This window comes from Myxine glutinosa, chromosome 1 (assembly GCF_964187855.1).
Source record: "Myxine glutinosa chromosome 1, kmMyxGlut1.1, whole genome shotgun sequence".
Taxonomy (NCBI): Eukaryota; Metazoa; Chordata; class Myxini; order Myxiniformes; family Myxinidae; genus Myxine; species Myxine glutinosa.
Window position 1 is genome coordinate 320,075,992 of NC_136261.1, and position 20,387 is coordinate 320,096,378.

The window sequence follows — 20,387 nt, forward strand, 5'->3', positions numbered from 1 at the left end:
TGAGTGATTGAGTTAAGAAACTGGTGGTACCATCATAGGAATTATATGGTGTTTGTTGTGCAATTGAGATTGTATTGTACTTGTACAATTTGTTATTATTGTGTGATATTAATACAATACTTGATTTTGTAACAATTGATTGGTGTGGTTTCACCATTGGTCATTGGCACACATAATAGCACATCTTTCTGCCGTGACTCCTTTCGGGGCTCGGAGGTACACCGTGACCGGGGTTTGGGGTGGTGAAATATAGCTTCACTTGACTTCAATGAGCTTACTCAAGTTGTCCTTCAAACTCTTTATGCCTGTAAAGTAGAAGTTTTAAGAATTGCTCCTTCAGCCACATCACTGTTGCTTCAGTCAATTCCTGGTCATCAGTGAATCAATTGGCACACAGGTGACACTTCACGTTTTGTTTTTCTGAATGTTTAAGGGAAGTTTCCAGCTGCTGCTTCAATCTACAGTCATGAATTGTGGACTGCGAAGCATGGGTCTGGTGGACAGGCTCAAAATTCAAGGCCATGGTTTTTCCAGCTGAGAGATTGTTGCGAAATTTATTGGATGACAGTATTCCTTTGTGCTTTAATTTCTTGATTTCCGATTAGGCTTCGGGATCCCTGTAGTGAAGTCATGCTTTGCTACCACTTACAAGAAGAGCTATGAAGTTGGCTGGATCTGCATTTAAAAATTAGTTTGAGAAACTCACGATCGTTCCCCCATTTTGTTGCTTGGCATACACCAATCACCAGAGATGGGTTATCATCATGGTCTTGCTGGTCCTCGGTGGCAAATTCATTGTTTCCAATAATCGATGCTGAGGTTTTAGAGGACACATCTTGCTGAGACTTTGGACATGTCCCAGTTTGTGTTTGTGTACAAAGGTGAAAATGTTGACTTCAGAAATATCATATTCTGTACATATTCTGGCAACCTCAATGCGGCGATTCTCCATGATTAATGCCTTAACCCAGGCAGCAATTTGTGTGTCACATCTGCCGGCTGTCATGACCTTGAAGCCTACTGTCCATTTGGTTACTATAGACTGAGCGTGTACTTTTAGCCATACTCTGCCGCCATGTCTTCTTGGATTTTTGTGGAGTTGGCACCTTTCTTTATAAAAACACAGGGGCAATATCCGAGCTGCTCACCTGGTAGAATAAACAGTATACTGCACTGACTAAAGGTATTTTAAACCAATTTCAGTGGTTGCTAGAAGACAGGGCAGCATGTAGAATTATACTAACATAATCATAAGACTTTAAACAAAAACAAAAAAACTATTTTGGGGGAGCAACTTCCCCCCCCCCCCCCTTCCCACCCCGTGTACCTCCTCAGACCCAAATTTTTCCAATTAGTCTAGTAGGAAGACTAGGTCCCCCTGCACCCCCCGGAGATATACTTCTAATCAGTGTTTCTAGATTGGAAAAAATGTGTAGAAAATGACTAGCTATGGCCCCAAGCTGAAAAAATGTCCCACATACCATTTTTATGCAAATTACTGCTGCAAATTTTATGCAAAATTATGCAAATTTTATGCAAATTTTTGATGAGGAGTAGAGTTGAGGGGTCTTTGAGGGCTTCATCGAGGTGCTCTCGGTTGCAAGACTGGGTCATTCTGAGAAGCACAGCAGGGTCAGAGATCATGATGTTCTCCTCCTCAGTGAATCTCTCCATCAACAGCCTCTCCATTGCCTCACACACTGTTTTGAGGCAAAAGAGGGACTTTGCGTAGGCCTTTCCACTGAGAACACCTTTGAGAGATCCACTTGTTACTAGTTGTGCCTCAAAGAGAATCTCTGCATATCCAGAACCACGCATCTTGTGTCCAGTGAGCATCCCGATGTAGTTCATGGATGTGTGGAAGGGTCCAATCGTTACTACATGACTAGCAAATTCATTTGGCCAGCGCCAGATGATGGGAAGGGCTTTCATGCAGACACCCAGATCAAATGTATTCAGGACCCATCTCTGACCCACCTCAGCAGTTGCTGCCTCGGAACGCTTCAGTAGCTCACGAACAACTGCGTTGTCTGTGATCGGTCTGTGCCTGGTGCCTGCATGGCATGGCAATGGCCTGCAGCCTGTGCCTGGGCTAGGGGGTTTCACCTCTGCAACTGGTTCTCCCCCACCCAGCAAATCAACAGTCGACTACTGCACGCCTATCCACCAACCGATCACAGACAACGCAGTTGTTCGTGAGCTACTGAAGCGTTCCGAGGCAGCAACTGCTGAGGTGGGTCAGAGATGGGTCCTGAATACATTTGATCTGGGTGTCTGCATGAAAGCCCTTCCCATCATCTGGCGCTGGCCAAATGAATTTGCTAGTCATGTAGTAACGATTGGACCCTTCCACACATCCATGAACTACATCGGGATGCTCACTGGACACAAGATGCGTGGTTCTGGATATGCAGAGATTCTCTTTGAGGCACAACTAGTAACAAGTGGATCTCTCAAAGGTGTTCTCAGTGGAAAGGCCTACGCAAAGTCCCTCTTTTGCCTCAAAACAGTGTGTGAGGCAATGGAGAGGCTGTTGATGGAGAGATTCACTGAGGAGGAGAACATCATGATCTCTGACCCTGCTGTGCTTCTCAGAATGACCCAGTCTTGCAACCGAGAGCACCTCGATGAAGCCCTCAAAGACCCCTCAACTCTACTCCTCATCAAAAATTTGCATAAAATTTGCATAATTTTGCATAAAATTTGCAGCAGTAATTTGCATAAAAATGGTATGTGGGACATTTTTTCAGCTTGGGGCCATAGCTAGTCATTTTCTACACATTTTTTCCAATCTAGAAACACTGATTAGAAGTATATCTCCGGGGGGTGCAGGGGGACCTAGTCTTCCTACTAGACTAAATGCCTTCTTCAAACATTGGTACATCACAGATGATGAAGGTTGTGGTGAATTTTCATCAAAATTGTGTGTGTATGTTCTGAGAAAAAAAAAGCAAATACCTATTTTGGGGGGCAAGCCCCTCACCCATAGACCACCTTAGACCCCAATTTTTTAAATGCCAGGAACAAACTTTGTTACAACACGGGTGATTAAGGTTGTCGTCAAGTTTCATCAGAATACCATGTATAGTTTCTGAGAAGAAAGCAAATACCTATTTTGGGGGGCAACCCCCCTCCCCATAGACCCTCAAAGGGGCAGATTCTTTTAATGCCGTGAACAAACTTTGGTACATCACGGGTGGTGAAGGTTGTGGTGAAGTTTCATCGAAATTGTGTGTGTAGTTTCAGAGAAGAAAGCAAATATCTTTTTTCGGGGGTCAAACCTGGATCCACTTTGACCCCCCGTAAACCCCCAAAGGGGCATTTGCTTTAATGCCATGAACAAACTTTGGTACATCACGTGTGGTGAAGGTTATGGTGAAGTTTCATTGAAATTGTGTGTGTAGTTTCAGAGGAAAATGCAAATTCCTATTTTGGGGGGGTCAAACCTGGATCCACTTTGACCCCCCGTAGACCCCCAAAGGGCCATTTTTTTTTAATGCCATGAACAAGCTTTGGTACATCACAGGTGGTGAAGGTTATGGTGAAGTTTCATCTAAATAGTGTGTGTAGTTTCAGAGGAAAATGCAAATTCCTATTTTGGGAGGGGGTCAAACCTGGATCCACTTTGGCCCCCGGTAGATCCCCTTAGACCCCGATTATTTTAATGCCGAGAACAAACTTTAGTCACAACACAACAAACATCATTTGTGCCAAATTTGGTCTCGATCTCATCAGCGGTTTCGGAGAAGAAGTTTCAAGTGTTTACGGACGGACTGACGGACGGACGGACTACACGCCATCGCATAAGCTCCTCTGAACTTCGTTCCAGGTGTGCTAAAATCGACAGGACCCGTAATGCTCAGTTCTGCTAAGATCTATAATTTTACTACGTAGGAAACGTCTCCATTACACTCTAAAACACAAAGATTGTCAAATTATTTAAACTAATGGCATATAACATGCATAGGTGTAAGTTTATAATGATCAAAAACCCCTGGCTCTTGAGTGCAAACAAATATCCCATTCCAAGAACTGCGTAAATCTAGAGTATAAGGTTTAGTCAGGTTCACTATGTTAACAAATATAATTTCGTTCAAATTTTTTGGAGATTAGCAAAACTATACATTTTTGGAATATTCAGAGCATGAGGAATCCAAAAATTCATGTTTACATTTCCGTAGACACCTTTGCGAAAATGACCCTCAGGACAGTGATGAAGATAGTCAGGTTCACTATGTTAACAAATATAATTTCTTTAAAAATTTTGGGATTAGCAAACCTGTACATTTTTGGAATCTTCAGAGCATGGAGAATCTGAAAATCAATGTTGGCATTTGCACAGACACCTGCATGGCCGCCATTTTGGATTTTGAAAATGGCCGCCATAAAATACATATTTTGCGCGATCTCGGCTTCTAGTCAACCTAGAGACTTCATTAAATATGCTAATCCTATGTTTTCTGGGTCAAGGAATCCAATAAAGGCCTCAAAATAGTGCTCAGGATTATAGAAAAGCAACAAACAAAGGTAATTGAAAACCATTGTCTTTATATTTGTGATAAAACTGTATTACATAATACATGATATTGCAAGTCCTTTGAAGTTATAGGTTGTTATAGGAAGTTATAGGTAGTATCAGATTGAACTATAAGTCCTATACACAGGATCTACGAGGTCTATACCGTTCAGGAATATGCTTTTACAGATCTTCATCACTGTCCTGAGTGTCATTTTTGCAAAGGTGTCTACGCAAATGTAAACATTAATTTTTGGATTCCTCATGCTCTGAATATTCCAAAAATGTATAGTTTTGCTAATCTCCAAAATTTTTGAACGAAAAAACATAGTGAACCTGACTAGTTGGGGAGTGGGGATGGGGGTGTTCTTTCACAACTTTCACTTGTTAATAACATGTCCGAGCGACAAAGCATTTTGGACATGCATTGTCTAATTCCCAGAAAACGTAGCAACTGAGTTTACCATGGTGTACAGGGGCATGCCTTTTCAAAAAGGGAAAACCATTCTCCCCACCCTTCTCCTCTAAGTTTGGCTTGATGCTAGTTTATTTTGCATAAAACTTCAGTTCATGCAATGAGATGGCCAGATCCACCATCGTGATAAACAAACATTACATTGTGCTGGATTGAGACAGACATGCTATATTTCGTCCATTGGGCCAATTTTTACAGATGTTTCGTCTGCAAACATTGATTGATAAATCAGATGAATGCAAATTTGAAAATTGAAGTGGGGGAGGGAGTTAAATCGATGCCGAGTGATCGCATGTTACCTCTTTTTCTTGTTTGTAAGCACACACATCACTACAGAGGCACGGACTTGTTTTAACTGAGGATAATGACCTGACTGAGTTGCTGTGTTGTTGTGATTTACACCAACCATAATACAAACATTTATTTTGTACATATGTATTGGTAATATTGGTGATATTATTTATTTGTAATTGAGTTATAATCCAAAAAGGTCGAAGTGGTCTAAAGCTTTAAAATTTAAATGGTCAAGGGTCCAAGCTGGTCTACAACAACAACAACAACAACAACAACAACATGCATTTTAAGACCATTTTTCCTGCTGGAGCAGGGGTTAGCCTTGCGGTCCCCATGACAATCTTCTCCATTTTACCCTATTTTCTGCATCTCCCCTTGTTAACCCCCTTGCCCGCATTTCTTCTTCCACTATCTTTAGCCAAGTTTTTCTCGGTCTTCCCCGTCCTCTACTTCCTTCTACATTCATTTCCATCACTCTTCTCAACCAGTCACTTTCATCCTTCCTCAACACATGACCAAACCATCTCAACCTGGTCCTCTCCACAGCATCAATCACAGGCCCTAATCCCATCATCTTTTGCAACTCATCATTTGTCTTCCTCTCTCTCAACGATACTCCGCACATCCACCAAACCATTCGCATTTCCACCCTTTCCAGCCTTCGTTGCTGCTCTATGTTCATTACCCATGTCTCGCTCCCATCAATCATAACACTTCTCACACATGCAGCATACACCTTTCCCTTCAGCTTCAACGACACTCCCCTCCTCATCAGCACGCCACCCAGTCCCCGAAACTTCTTCCATGCACATCTCACTCCAGCAACCGTTGCCGAGTCTGATCCACCTTCTCCATTCACCATGTCTCCGAGGTAGCAAAATGTTTTCACACCTTCCAGCTTCACGCCGTCTCCAAGATGCAACTCAACATTTCCTCCATCTGCAGCTCCCTCTGTGCACACCTTACATTTGAATGTAGCTGCCACACTGGTTAATGACCCTCTCAGACCACTACATTTTTGATGAACCCACTCAGCGCACATTGTACATTGAATGGAGTTCACTCCAACAATCCAACACCCTTCCTGCACACAGCACATGGCCACTTCCCAGTTCTTTCCACCTCACCACATGCTTTACCACTTGCCATCACCTTCGTCTTTCCTATATTCACCTTCAGACCTTTTGTCTCCATACATTCCTTCCACTTGTTCATCTTTTCCTTCAGTCCATCCATACTTTCTGCAATCAACACCAACACCAAGCTGGCCTAATGGGTCTAAATCATATTACCGGTTGTTGTTTGTGGTCTTTATTGTTATTTGTGGTTTTTAATGGTCTTTTGGGTCTTTGTGTCTTTTGGCTATTTGAGGTCTTTTGGGTCTTTGAGGTATTTTGGGTCTTCAGGGTCTTTAGGGTCTTAAGGATATTTTAGTCCACTAGGTCTTTTGGGTATTCTGGGTCTTTTGGGTAATTTATGTCTTTAAGAGTCTTTGGGGTATTTTGGGTCATCGGGTTTTTTTGGGGTCTTTGGCGTATTTTTGGTCTTCAGGATCTTCAGGGTCTTTAGGCGACTTATAGATTATTATGGGTCCTCTGTGTATTCTGGGTCTTTTGGGACTTTGGGGTGTTTATGGGTCTTTTGGGTCTTCGGGGTATTTTGGGTCCTCTGGGTTTTTAGGGGTCTTGGTGGTCTTAAGGGTCTTGGTGGACTTAAAGGGTCTTCAAAGGTCTAAGGGGTCTCAGCACTTTAAAGGGTGGAAACTGGAAAGGTATATTCCAACAGTATGTAATTAATAGATTATATAGTCAAATGGTTTCACCACCTCACGGCTTCACGGACTGTGTTTTTTGGTTTTACATATATTTGATGAAGACGTTTTGGTCATAAATATACATACATAACCATACACGTTTGCTCCATTGTAATAAGATATGCTCAAACTCTGCATCGCTTGTACTAGTTATCAAGTCCCGTCAAGTTGTGTCTGACTTCTGATGACATTAATGATCAGATTTCTCCAAACATCCCTATCCTGCAATGCGTCCCGAAGCTCTGGCAAAACAGCTTGGTTGCGGCGTTTACCACATCCACCCTACACATCCAGCACACAAGATCTGCCTCTTCCTCTTCCTCACTCAATCAACCGTTCCCAGCATTGTTGATTTTTCCAGACTTTCGTTTTCGGCACACATGTGTCCAAAGTGTGACAGTTTCTGTTTTATCGTCGGTGCTTCTAATGTACATTGCGGTATAATTTCTTCAAGCACCGATTTGTTTGTTCTTCTTGCAGTCAATGGAATTTTAACATTCGTCTCCAACACCACATTACAAATCTATCAATCTTCTTCCTTTCTTTCTTCATCACTGTTCACGACTCAAATCCATACATTGTAACTCCAAGTACTAGAGCATTCACCATCCTCCTCTTGGTTTGTGTTATCACATCTTTGTCAACGCTGATATCGATGTTCTTCCCAAAGTTATAAACCGTCCAATTTCACCTCTACATCGTCTCCTCACTTCAACCTAAGAACACAGGAAGATGAAACGTTCCGCTATTTCCCCATGATCGTGCCCCAATCTGAATACATCGATTTTCTAAGTTGATAATATTTTAGTCTTTTTAGGTTTAAATAAAGACCAGATTTCTCACTTTCCTTCTTCACTGTTTGCAGCAGTAAAGTTTCTGCCAACAGAATAGTATCTTTACTTTCTGCCACCAGAGTGGTATCTTCAGCATACCATAGGTTGTTGATACATCTTCCTCCAATCCTGACTATATCCTCTATGTCATCCAAGTTTGATTTCCTCATGATGCACTCACTACACAGATTGAACAAGCAAGGGTAGGTAATGCATTCCTGTCTAACATCTTTTCCAAGAGTAATTCTGTCTCTCCATACTCTGTTCTTGCTGTACCTTCTTGTTTAGTGTACCGGCTTCTTATCAGACTTATCATGTGCTCCGACATCCCTATTTCTCTCAACATAATCCACATCAATTCCTGATGGACACAATCACAGGTTTTGCTGTAATCTATAAAACAGATTTCCACCTTCCTTTGATATTCCCTTGCTTTTTCCACGAACCACCTCAGATTTGCAATTTGATCTCTCGTACCTCTTCCTCTTCTGAAACCTGCTTGCTCAATGGGTATTTCTCACTGTATCGAGTCTCGTATTTTGTGTTGAATGCTCTTTAGTAATACCTTGCTACCAAGTGACGTCAAGACAATGGTCACGTTATTTGAACATTTTCTTGAATCCCCTTTCTTTGGCAATGGTATGTCGACCGACTGCTTCCACCTTCTAGGCCTTGCAATCCCGCTCCAGATCTGTGCACAGATAGCTGTTAAAATTTTGATTGCCTCCTCCCCAACTACCATAAGTTTGATTGGAATTTCATCGCACCTCGTGCTTTTACATTTGCCAGCACGTACCTCACATTCTACCACTATTGGTTCTTACTCACATTCTCTTTCTTTGAAGGTTGCCTTCATATTACTATCTCATTTGTATAGAGTTTCGGTATTGGCCTTCCATCTTTCTTTCACCTGTGTTTCTTCTGTCCAATCTTTTCATGTTCTACTCTTAAGGACTCCAATCCTAGACCTAAAGTTTCCTGTGATCTCTGATCGTTTAAAAAAGATCTCTTGTTTTTCTTGCTCTCTTGTCACTTGTCATATATATATATGCTTCTTTGAAATATTTATCTTTGTCTTTCCTAGATTGTCGTTTGAAGTTGGCATTTAGCCACTTAATGTCTTCTCTTGATGCACCTTTGGTTCTTCGCATTGCAACGTGTATTGCCTCGTCTGATGACTATTTAGCCTTCTTCTTTCTGCTTGCTTTTGGGATGTTGATTTTGGCCTCTTCTTTTACAATGTCTTCAACCTCTTGCTGCAACCTGTCTGTTAACAAAGTCCAGCTCGGCAAAATCTTTATTGCATATTCTTTAGATACGTTTTCAAGGTAATACCTGGTAGGAGTTTCGGATATAATTTTTTTCACCTTTTTGAAGTTGATTTGTAGTTTTGCTACCGGGAGTTCATGATCTGTCCCACAGTCAGCGCCTGGCAGAGTATTTGCAGATCGCACAGCACTTCTACATCTTCTCTTGATTTAGAGTGTAATCCATCTGATTAATATGTTGCCCATCAGTTGAAGTCTTTGTTTACAGTCTGCGCTTGGGATGTTTGAACCATATACTTGCAATTGCAAAACATGTTTGACCCTTCAATGCAACATCATGGCATATGTATATAACCTTTAATTCATGTGACTATTGGTATTATTTAACCATGATTCTGACAATCACCTGGCTAATAACCAAGCTTAAACCAGCTATAAACTGTCATCCTGGTGTTTCACAGACAGGGTGATTCGTCAATGTCACTCGGATGGACGTTAAACTGGGTGTCCCATCTGCTGGCATTATATGGTGGACTGATCCCACAGTGTCTTTTGTGAAGGGTAGGCGAGCTATCGTCGGCACAATGAACAAATTCCGAATTTCTGCCCTGACTTCCTGAGCATCGGAGTGGTGATCCGACTAGGATTGTAGTCTAGTAACTGCTTCGGCAGCACCAACGCTCTGCATAGGGCTTAGTGCATGATGTTGATGACGATGATGAGCTGAGGTCTTGGTATGAGTATTTTCAAAGTGCATTTTATGATAAATATATTTGTCCATAATAGAGCTAACTAACAGAGGGTGGAAGGTTTCCGTAATAAATGCAGTGGAGCAGGTGAATATTACATGAGTGGACAGACAGCGAATATTACATGAGTGGACAGACAGCGTCGCAGGTGTGGAAGAGATGGTCTTCATGGTCTATATTATTATTAATATACACAGTCATGCAATGCCTTATACCTAGGGTTATACACAGTGTTTATTTTACTGAATACATGAGGATAGGTGAAAAAGGTTTTATGGATGTCAGCATAAATGTGGCACTAATTCCAACTCCTAGAATTATTTTATCATTCGCAAAGGTACTCGGCGTTTCTGGGTCACGCAAAGTTGCTTTGTGACGGGAATGGGAGGGGGGGAGAAGAGGAGGAGGAAAGGGTGGAGGGGAGGGGAAAACAGCATGAAGGGAGGAGAAGGGAAGGCAGCGTGACGAGAGTGGAAGCAAAAGCAGCACGAGGAGAGTGGAAGCAAAGGCAGCGCAAAGAGAAGGGAAGGGAAGGCAGTGTGAGGAGAGGAGAGGGGAAGGCAACATGGGTAGAGGGAAGGGGGGCAGCAGCATGAATGGAGGAGCTGGGAAAGTTGAGCATCAAAATCAAAAGACAAATTAAGCAAATGAAAAGTAAGAGAATGGTGAGCATCAAGGGTGTTCCATTACCAAGCTGGTTGTAGAGCGCTCACCAAGCAGCTTAAGCACTCAAGTAAGCAACTCCAACGAAACTGTTGAGATGCCTGGTGGCCAACAATGTTCAAATTGAACAAATGAACACTTTTTAACAGTCGGAACTGCTGCTAAGTTCAATTCCACGGTTAAAATTTTGAAATTCGATTCAGGTGAAGAGATTATTGAGCTTATCGCATGTTAGATACAAAATGTGTGCAGAAATTAAATAAAGGCATGAAAACTGGCATTTATAAGCATTGCGATGTATGCAGGAATACAGCAATTCAAAGGTATGAAGATCAGCTGTATTATCATTCGTAGATATGAAGCTTTATTGTACAGAAACCCGACCTGTTTTGAGGCAAGGCATATTTGAGCTGAGCAGACAAAATGGTGGATTTAAGACACCGAGCTGAGCGACCTGCACGCAGGCTGACCAAAGGTAAGCCTTCCTGTTACTAGTTTTAGGGTAAATTTTAGCATAAATTATTTTCAAAAGGAAAGGGGTGTTTTAACACACCCAAACATCCAGTTTTCATTCCAGCGCTCCCTTTGGGGTCGATAAGTATGCAAGCAAAGTTTGGAGCTGCTAAGTTTCATGGTTTTGTGGTTATGGAGGAGACATACACCCACTGACACACACATACACACACACACACATACACACACTGACATGCACACACACACTGCCTTTTATATATACTGTATTATTATAAAAATGAATGTTGGTGTTATACTTGGCTTACCTTTAGCATTTTTAATCTTGATTTTCATTTCTTAGTGTTGATGTTGAATCAATATTTGGTGAATACTTAGTGCTTCCCATAAGCTTGCAGGATTCTTGGCTTGTGTACTTTTCGAAGCGTGATGTGTGAGCTAACTTGCTCGTATAGTGTAGTCTGTGTTACTTACATGGAATAACTATAACTGCGCTCAGTAGAGCGCATACCTCCGCCAGTTTGAGCAGTTTACGTTTTGTATCCAACCGATAGGCCAAATCTGAATCCGGATATTGATTTGCCAAAATAACGCCTTGTTCTTGTCACCAAACCAACTGATCCATCTAGTTTCGTCTGAATCCGTCCAAATGTTTTGGAAATATGATGCAACTTATAGTTTTGGCCCTATCTCTCAATGGTGAAGAATCACTTAAAAGTATGGTACAGCACCTTGATCCAGATGCAGATCTTCACCAAAATCTAAAGAATTCGTCCTTGTCACACACCCAACCTGTCCACGGAATTTCGTCCGAATCTGTCCATAACTATTTGAGATATCCTGCTCACAGACAGACAGACAATTGAAAACATAACTTCCGTCCACTTTCTGTGGCGGAGGTAATAAACAGAGAACATATATGTGCGTATGTAGTACATGAGGGGTGTACAAAATTTTCTACAAATGAGATTCTCACACTAGGCCAATACATCCCAACATTGGTAAGAATTGTATAAACATATGCACATACATTGTTATACTTTTTTCTGGTGCATCTTGGACTATCGTGATTATTTAGTTTGTAAAACTTTATGAATGCCCCACTTGTGTATATCCGTGCATGTTTGGGTGCCATTCAAATATTATGAACACATAGGTCAAACACTGACATTTTGCATTCACAATATGTATATAGCCACTTAAGATTTAATTAGTTCCCCCCAACCCCTTTTAAATTCCTACTGCACATCTAGTAATGTTTATCTCCCACACTGGCCAATTTTCCTGCAGTCCCAGGTGATGCCACAAGCAGCAATTTCATTCCTAAATGGCAATCGACAGCTGAGAGCGCAATAAATTTGATTGGAGAAATTATTTTGGTGCTGCTTCATTAGTGCTGCACCATGCAAGAAAGTGCATCAATAAATGCTAAAATAACGTGTCCAATGGACAAAATTGGGGCAGGACACAAACATACCCGCTATCATCACACCATGAGAAGAAAAATTCTTTCAAATCCTCTGCAATTGCAAGGACACTCGCACAAGAATAATGGACCCATCATGCCTGTCATAAACTTTGGAAACCTACTTAGGAGAGTGAGAGAGATACCTCCCCCCCCCCCCCCCCAAAAAAAAACCCCCCCCTCGCCACTCTTTCAGGCTTCACCAAGCCTCTGTAATCAATTTGTGACTATTGAGTCATATTGCCATCTCCAACAAATTATCTTACACTGCGCTCATGCACTCATCCGATTGCTAATGATTAATTATTGGCATTTGGGTTTGCAGGTTTGTAGGTATGAGAAGGTTGCCATTGAGGGTTTTTGTCTTTGTGAATTGAGGCAACATTGACAACTTTGATACCTCCGCCACCGAAGGTGGATGGAGATTATGTTTTCACCCCTGTCTGTCTGTTTGTGAACAAGATATCTCAAAAAATTGTGGATGGATTCAGACGAAATTTAGCAGAGATATAGCATATGTGACAAGGACGAAATGATTAGATTTTGCTGAAGATCCGGATTCGGATCCGGGTACTAGAATTTTTAAAGTGATTCTTCACTATGGAGTGTAAGGGCTAAAACCGATATATAGCAGGATATCTCAAAAAGTTATGGACATATTTGGATGAAACTTGGTGGAGAGGTTGCGTGTGTGACAAGACCAGATCGATTCGATCAGCCATCATGGTTTATCCATGTTCCTTGAGCAATGATGAAGGAAAAACTTAATTCTAACAAACCAAATATATCATAAATAAATTGTTATTACTCCCTGATCCATTTACATCTCAATATCAAGGCATATTTTGGGGCAAAGACGAAGCACACAAAATTACTCTGCCTTCATACAGAAGCAAGGGAACCGACATCTCGGCGTTGGAAGACTTTGCAAACGATGATCAAGGTCCCGCTCGGATCACAGCAGATGTAATCAACCAGGCAAAGGAGCTTGTGGTCGCCGTATATACCAACAAGGGTGATAACTTCGAGGGCTCAGACCTTGGAAAGCTCCGAGTTCACAAGTTCCGAAACAACAAGTCAACTCTGCTGAAGCTGCTACCGCCCACAGAGAACGCATTCCAACAACATCTCAAACGTGCGGCATTGGCGACTGCAATCGACAAGAATGCTCACATTTGCAAGCCGATTGTCGAACCATGTGAGGACATTGGGTGGGCCATGGATGATGGAAAGCTGGTGCCAGGTACACACCCGACCTGGCCACCGCAGATGATGCAGACGATCTCCTGAATCGGCTGAAACACAAACTGCTCATGTGGGAAGAAGAACATTGTCTATTATATAGGCTACCGCTGTCAGGGATCGAAAAAGAAGTGCAGCCATGCCCACTGCACTGCCACCTTTGACAGCAGCAGTGAATCAGAAAGTGATAACTAACAGCACCACAGAAATGCATCTTCTAATGTTACGTTCACAAACGATACAATTAAATTCAGGACTGAGCGTGCATTTTAGACAATTCTTTAATGTTTTGCCCCAAAATATGCCTTGATATTGAGATGTAAATGGTTCAGGGAGTAATAACAATGTATTTATGATATATTTGGTTTGTTAGAATTACGTTTTTCCTTCATCATTGCTCAAGGAACATGGATAAACCATAATGGCTGATCTCCGCTAAAGGCGCCGTATTTGCGTGTTGGGTCATGTTGTATAGAGGCTTCCTACAGATTTCCAGTAGCTTGTTGGCAAGGTTGTCCACATACATTTTGTTCGTCGATATATATAGATATGATTTTTGGAAGCCATCCTTTTACAGCACGCCATGTCTGTTTTCCTAAAAAAAACTGGTTTGGCCCCCTGGGTATATTGTGATATTCCGTGTACCCCTCACCTTTCCTCGTTTGTTGCCGGTTTTTGTTCCTTTTCTGTTTCTTCCTCGGTGTCTCCTTCTTCCCCACTGTCACCTTCTACCTTTCGCTGTATTTCATTCAGCGTGTGTGCAGCTTGTTCATCCCCTACGTCATTCTCCCCCTTCTCTTGATCTTACATTCACTCTCACTTCTACTCTGCTGTTGGTGTTTCCCCCTTTCTATTTTATTCCCTTCCATTCTGCTGTATCTAAGCCTTGTGTTGGCTTAGCGGTTAGGGTGCTGGCTTGGGATCTTAGGATCCTGAGTTTGAATCCCGGCCGATCGCTGAATTGACACCAGGGGGGTTAACTCAGCCTGTCATCCTTCTGAGGTCGGCAAATCGAGTACCAGTTCACTGGTAATTCCCTGTGTGTCGCAAGAGGCGACTAACAGGGTTGGCGGCAGGAAGGGCACCCGGCTGTAAAACATTGCTTCAAAAAGGAGACCACGGTGCAGGGAAAAATGGCCTCTAAAGGTGGTTCATTCTGCTGTATCTCTTCCACAATCCTTGATCGTGTATACCAAAAAAACAAAACTTTGGCTGAGTTGACCCCCTTGGTACAGGATCTGCTGTATTTTATTTTACTTTAGGGTTATCCATGATCTCAAGGTCTTGTAACTTTTTTGAAATCAGCTTTTCAATGAATCGATTCACAAGAAATGTATTTCTGACTAGCTGCAAGCAATTTTCCACAGTGTTTGTCAATGATTTGTCAACCATAAATCCACGACCTCGACATTGAAAGTAACTGTATTGAAAGATCCACTGTTTGTCATGATGTGGATTACAAATATCTCATTCTCAAAGCTTCTCGACTACAATCTGTATTCACAACTGTTCCAATAATGTCCAACACTCCAGAAAAAAATGAGTGCTTTTTTTGGCATGGGGGGAGTGGATGACACTATTGTTATTAATGCGACTTGTTTTTCTATTGTGTAATGTTCACTGTGCATGTTTTTTGCCCCGTGAAGCCATTATACGTTGTTATCTTTACTAATTATTTTAATAGCAAGAGGAATGTAGGGTGCAGCAATATTTTTTGCTTGTGTGCTCTTGGAGGAGTTGTAGATACTATCATACAGGATCTACTATAATAAATAGAGCTTGTGTGGCTGTAGCTATGTCGTCAATATTCACTCGACAATTGGTCGCAGCATTGACCAATTGGGTGTGCCCGTTTTTCCCTTCACTTGTCGATTTGTCGCAGCACTGACCAATTGGGTGTGTCCGTTTTTCCCAGCATCATTCTTCGTGTCTTCGAAGGTGACCCTGGATGGCCACTCTGGCCTGGAGACAAACCATTAAAAAACGAAAATAGTTAAATATAATGTATGATCAAATGTTTAATGAACATGTTTCTGTTTCCATTGATGCTGTTTGTGTCAACAGAAAACATCAAAATAGACGTCACAAGAGTGTGTTGCAAACTTTGAATGTGATTGTGCGGAGTATGATCTGTTGTGATAAATACCATTTATTTCAAAAACGACAGAAATTATAAAGTGCATTTCCAAGGATATGCCGCAGCACATTGCCCACCGGAGGTGGGCCAAGAAGGGTACTCCTGCCCTCCGGGGCCCGCTAGTTTAGGAAATGGTGTGCTTCAATTGCAAGGATATACGAGGAAACTTATGATATAGGAGGCCAGTTGGTCCATCGTCTTGTGCTATGTCCACATCCCATTATTAATCTATCCGTTTACTTGCCATTTAGTACTCATCCCATTTTTACCATTAACGTAAACTAACTTAGCATTCACGTCCTTTTATATTTCCCTTCCATGTCCAATTTATTCTCCAGGCAGGGAATTTGGTCAAGGCAGACGGATTAAGAAATACTGTGGGATCTTTAACTTTCACAACACAAATGCAGACGGCACAGCCGGCTTTCCATCCCCATACAAAGGCCTGCATGGTCTGAGATGTGGCACGCCCCTGCCAGCACTGCACCTTGACAGCCTGTTTTGGTCGGATTTGATTAAACAACAGAACAAATCCATGACCAGATGGCTGAGGCGAGCTCGCTACCGACTGAGCTATCCTTCCTTTCCTCGGCGTTCAACACCCGGCCTTCCATCCGAGTATTAATTGCACTCGAATCCGCTGAGCTTCTCTGATCTGGTGCACTCATATTGATAAGTTGTAGGCGTTAATAGACAATATTAGTAGATCAAATGACAAGTAAAGACGGTCAAAGATGTTGAATTTGTTGAACCAGGGGGTCACAGCATCATGAGTCATGTTTCTCAAATGAGAACGTGAAACACGCTTCCTAACGCAAAACGGTATTTCTGAAAAACTTCATAAAAGTGCAATTTATTTACACTGGTTGTCTTCATTATCTCCAGGGCTGGCTCTGTGAGCTCCTGCGTTGGAAAGAACCACCGAGCCCAGAGAACAGGACACTCTGGGAAAACCTGGCCACCATCCGCCGTTTTCTTGGCCTGCCACAGTCTGAGAGAGATGCCATCTATCAGGAGGAGGCTGCCAGTAGCTCACACCATCACGCTACAGTCGCTGCCGCCACTGTCAGCCCGCACCACAACTTCCACCACCACCATCACCACCACCTTCCGCATCCTGTGGCACAACCCCGACCACCTTTCCCTGCTCACGATATGCTGGACAGATCGCCCTTCAGACAGCCTTTCCTATCTGATTACATTCAGGTTTGTATAGCATTGTTGACTCCAAACTGTTAAAAGTCGCGGTAAAGGGCAATTGAGGAATTTGGGATATTAATCCGTATTGACAGGATAGATTTCATTACAGGTTAAAGAACATTGACACGTTAAAGATGCTTTTTAACCATTTATTTGCTTGATGTACTTCAGTACAGTTAACTCACTTCTGAAGTTATGTTGCATTAAGAGAAACAGAACACACATCCCACCAATCAGGTTTCTGTGTGGCAAAGGCCCCATGTCGATGTTTTGACTACTTAATGCCCTTCAAATGGCACAGATTTATTGGCTGGATTGGGGGGGGGAGGGTGGGGGGAAGGGATGGGAGGGGGGAGAATGGGGAGGGAGGGGGGGAAGGAGAGGGGGAGGGGGTGGAAGGGGGGGAGGTAGGAGAGGAAGGGGGTTCATACATATGCTGTTGGGTGAATGTGCCGTTCATCACGTTTCTAAGTTGAGTGTGACGCCGTCAGGAAGAAGAAGAAGCCATACTACCAACTTCATACACTTCTGGAATTGTTTGATTTATTTGTGTTCAAATGTCTGGTGATTGTTTTGTATTTATTTATGCGAATGTGTACTTGTATATAACTGTCATTAATTACCTTCGCAAAAGCGGAAGGTTATGTTTTGATCGCTGTGTATTTATTTGTATGTCTGTGTGTGTGTGTGTGTGTGTATGTTATTCGCATAACTCAAAAAGTATTCAACCGAATTGCATGAAATTTGGTGGGATGATTGGTTATTATACGGGACACATTTGATTAGATTTTGGGAGCAATCGGGTCAAAGGTCAAGGTCAAGGTCACGAAAAGGTCAAAATCGTATTTTTACCATAGCGCGGTCAATTTTTATCCAATTGGCATGCAACTAATGCCAAAATGTTCAGAATTCAATGCCCGATCTTGTGATATACGACATGACCCAGTGAAGACATTACCCTTGTTAGCGGTTGGGGGTCAAAGGTCAGGGGGGTCACGACCTTGCAAAATGTGCGTTTTTTGTCATAACTCGGTCAATTCTTATCCGATTTGCATGAAATCAGCACCAAACTGTTCACTGTTCTGTTCCCTACACTCCCATGCCAAGTACAGAACAGTAGCTGCGGCGAAAGTATGCGCTCTACCGAGTGCCCGTTCTAGTTTTAAAAGGCTTCGGCACTATCGAGCAAAACCTAGCAGAAGCTAGGCAGAAGCTAGTTAAAAGCTCCTACCAGAAGTACCCGGCTTTGCCGGGTGGGGAGGATAAGGGGGGGAAGGGGGAGGGGGGGATACGGGGGGATAGAGAGGGGGAGGGGGGGATAAGGGGGGATAGGGAGGGGGAGGGAGGAAGGGGGGTTTTACAGATATATTGGCTGGATTTTCCCTTTGCTCCCTTAATGGATGTCTTTCCCAGCTACACCTGGTTAATTTATACAAGATAGATCTAACCCTCCGGGAAAATAAATACATTCTGATGATCACAATTCTGGGGGAATTGTACATAATTTGTGACTAAAACTGACAATTGGATGTAAAACTGTTAGTACGGACTATTGTAGTGCTTTTGTCGTATTCACAATCTTCTTATTCCATATGCAGCACAAGGCTGCAGGTAACATCATTGGCTGATGGATGGAGCATATGTACTGCTGATATGGTCTAACCTATAGGGCCCCCTGTAGGTTAGGGCAAGAATTTCAAATTTGTTCAGGGTGCTGGCGATAGCTCGCCTAGTCTTCAAGAAGGGCACCGTGCGATCTTTAACGTCCACCAACTAATGCCGGCAGACGGGACGCCAGTTTAGCGTCCATCCGATCAACGGCAGACACATTGAATGAATCACCCAGCCTGTGAAACACCAGGATGACAGCTTATAGCCGGGCCGGGATTCGAACCCAGGCTAAACAGCATAGAGGCGAGTGCGCGTACCTCTCGGCCATCCTAGCTCAATGACTTCACAATATACTTGTGGAAAACTCTGAGAATCAATCCAGCAAGTTTTGATGATCCAGATATTTTCTCACAAAAATAAATATTTGACACTCCCAACTTCAGACTCTCATATCGCATGCGCTTCGCCTTCCCTGTGTATGTAATATATTGATGAACCCTGACTGACATCGACACTACCATTAATCCATGCATGACCATTTACAGTGAAATGTTTGGTCGGTGCAGGAGGCATGGCAGCTGATTAATGTGAAATCATTGTTTGATTCATACATTTCAATTCATGTATAACATAATTACCCTACAAAAGCTCCTCCTCATTTCCCTTTCAATTACTAGCTCGAGCACTTGTATATGTAATGAGACCTGTAAAGACAAAACGACTCCAACATATCATATGCAATGACCAGTTAATTGTGTGACTTTCCCCCAAAGTATGAATTTCCTGAGGATGTGAATATCTAAAAATAATGTGTGACAAGCGAGATAATGTGATTATTTTAGTATGTTTTCATCTTGCCCCGTCCCTCCTGCCAGGGGGCATCTTGCCCCACTTTGCTCTAATTATTAGTTTTTAGAATTTGAGTTTAATTTCCCTTTAAATTGGTATGCTTGACCTCGTGCCTATTTTCCACTGCACTGCCATTCTGCACGCTGTTCGTGGTAGGGTATTTCTATCATTCCTACCATTCAAAAATGTTCACGATTCATTGAGGAATAGTTAAGAAGAGACTCGCAAACTCTTGTCTCCCTGCTGCGAGAAGGGTTTTTACGACGACATCGTGAAGATCTGCACTGTTTGCATTATCATTTGTTGATGTAGATGATAGTAGGTAGTTGATGTATGGCAACATTTGTTGATGTAGATGAAAGTAGGTAGTTGATGTAGGGCAACATTTGCTGATGTAGATGATTATAGGTAGTTGATGTAGGGCAACATTTGTTGATGTAGATGAAAGTATGTAGTTGATGTAGATTGTAGGGCAACATTTGTTGATGTAGATGAAAGTAGGTAGTTGATGTAGGGCAACATTTGTTGATGCAGATGAAAGTAGGTAGTTGATGTAGGGCAACATTTGTTGATGTAGATGAAAGTAGGTAGTTGATGTAGGGCAACATTTGTTGATGTAGATGATAGTCGGTAGTTGATGTAGAGCAACATTTGTTGATGTAGATGATAGTAGGTAGTTGATGTAGGGCAACATTTGTTGATGTAGATGAAAGTAGGTAGTTGATGTAGGGCAACATTTGTTGATGCAGATGAAAGTAGGTAGTTGATGTAGGGCAACATTTGTTGATGTAGATGAAAGTA

General features: G+C 42.3%; 1 protein-coding gene across 1 annotated transcript in view; it reads left to right on the forward strand.

Moving 5' to 3' along the window:
• The window catches only part of SATB2 (SATB homeobox 2), a gene marked incomplete in the record, with an annotated part of 129,174 nt that overhangs the window by 98,352 nt on the left and 10,435 nt on the right, over positions 1-20,387 (forward strand). Inside the window, 1 exon segment of the mRNA XM_078769492.1 lies at positions 16,812-17,132. Coding sequence (XP_078625618.1) covers positions 16,812-17,132 — 321 coding nt within the window.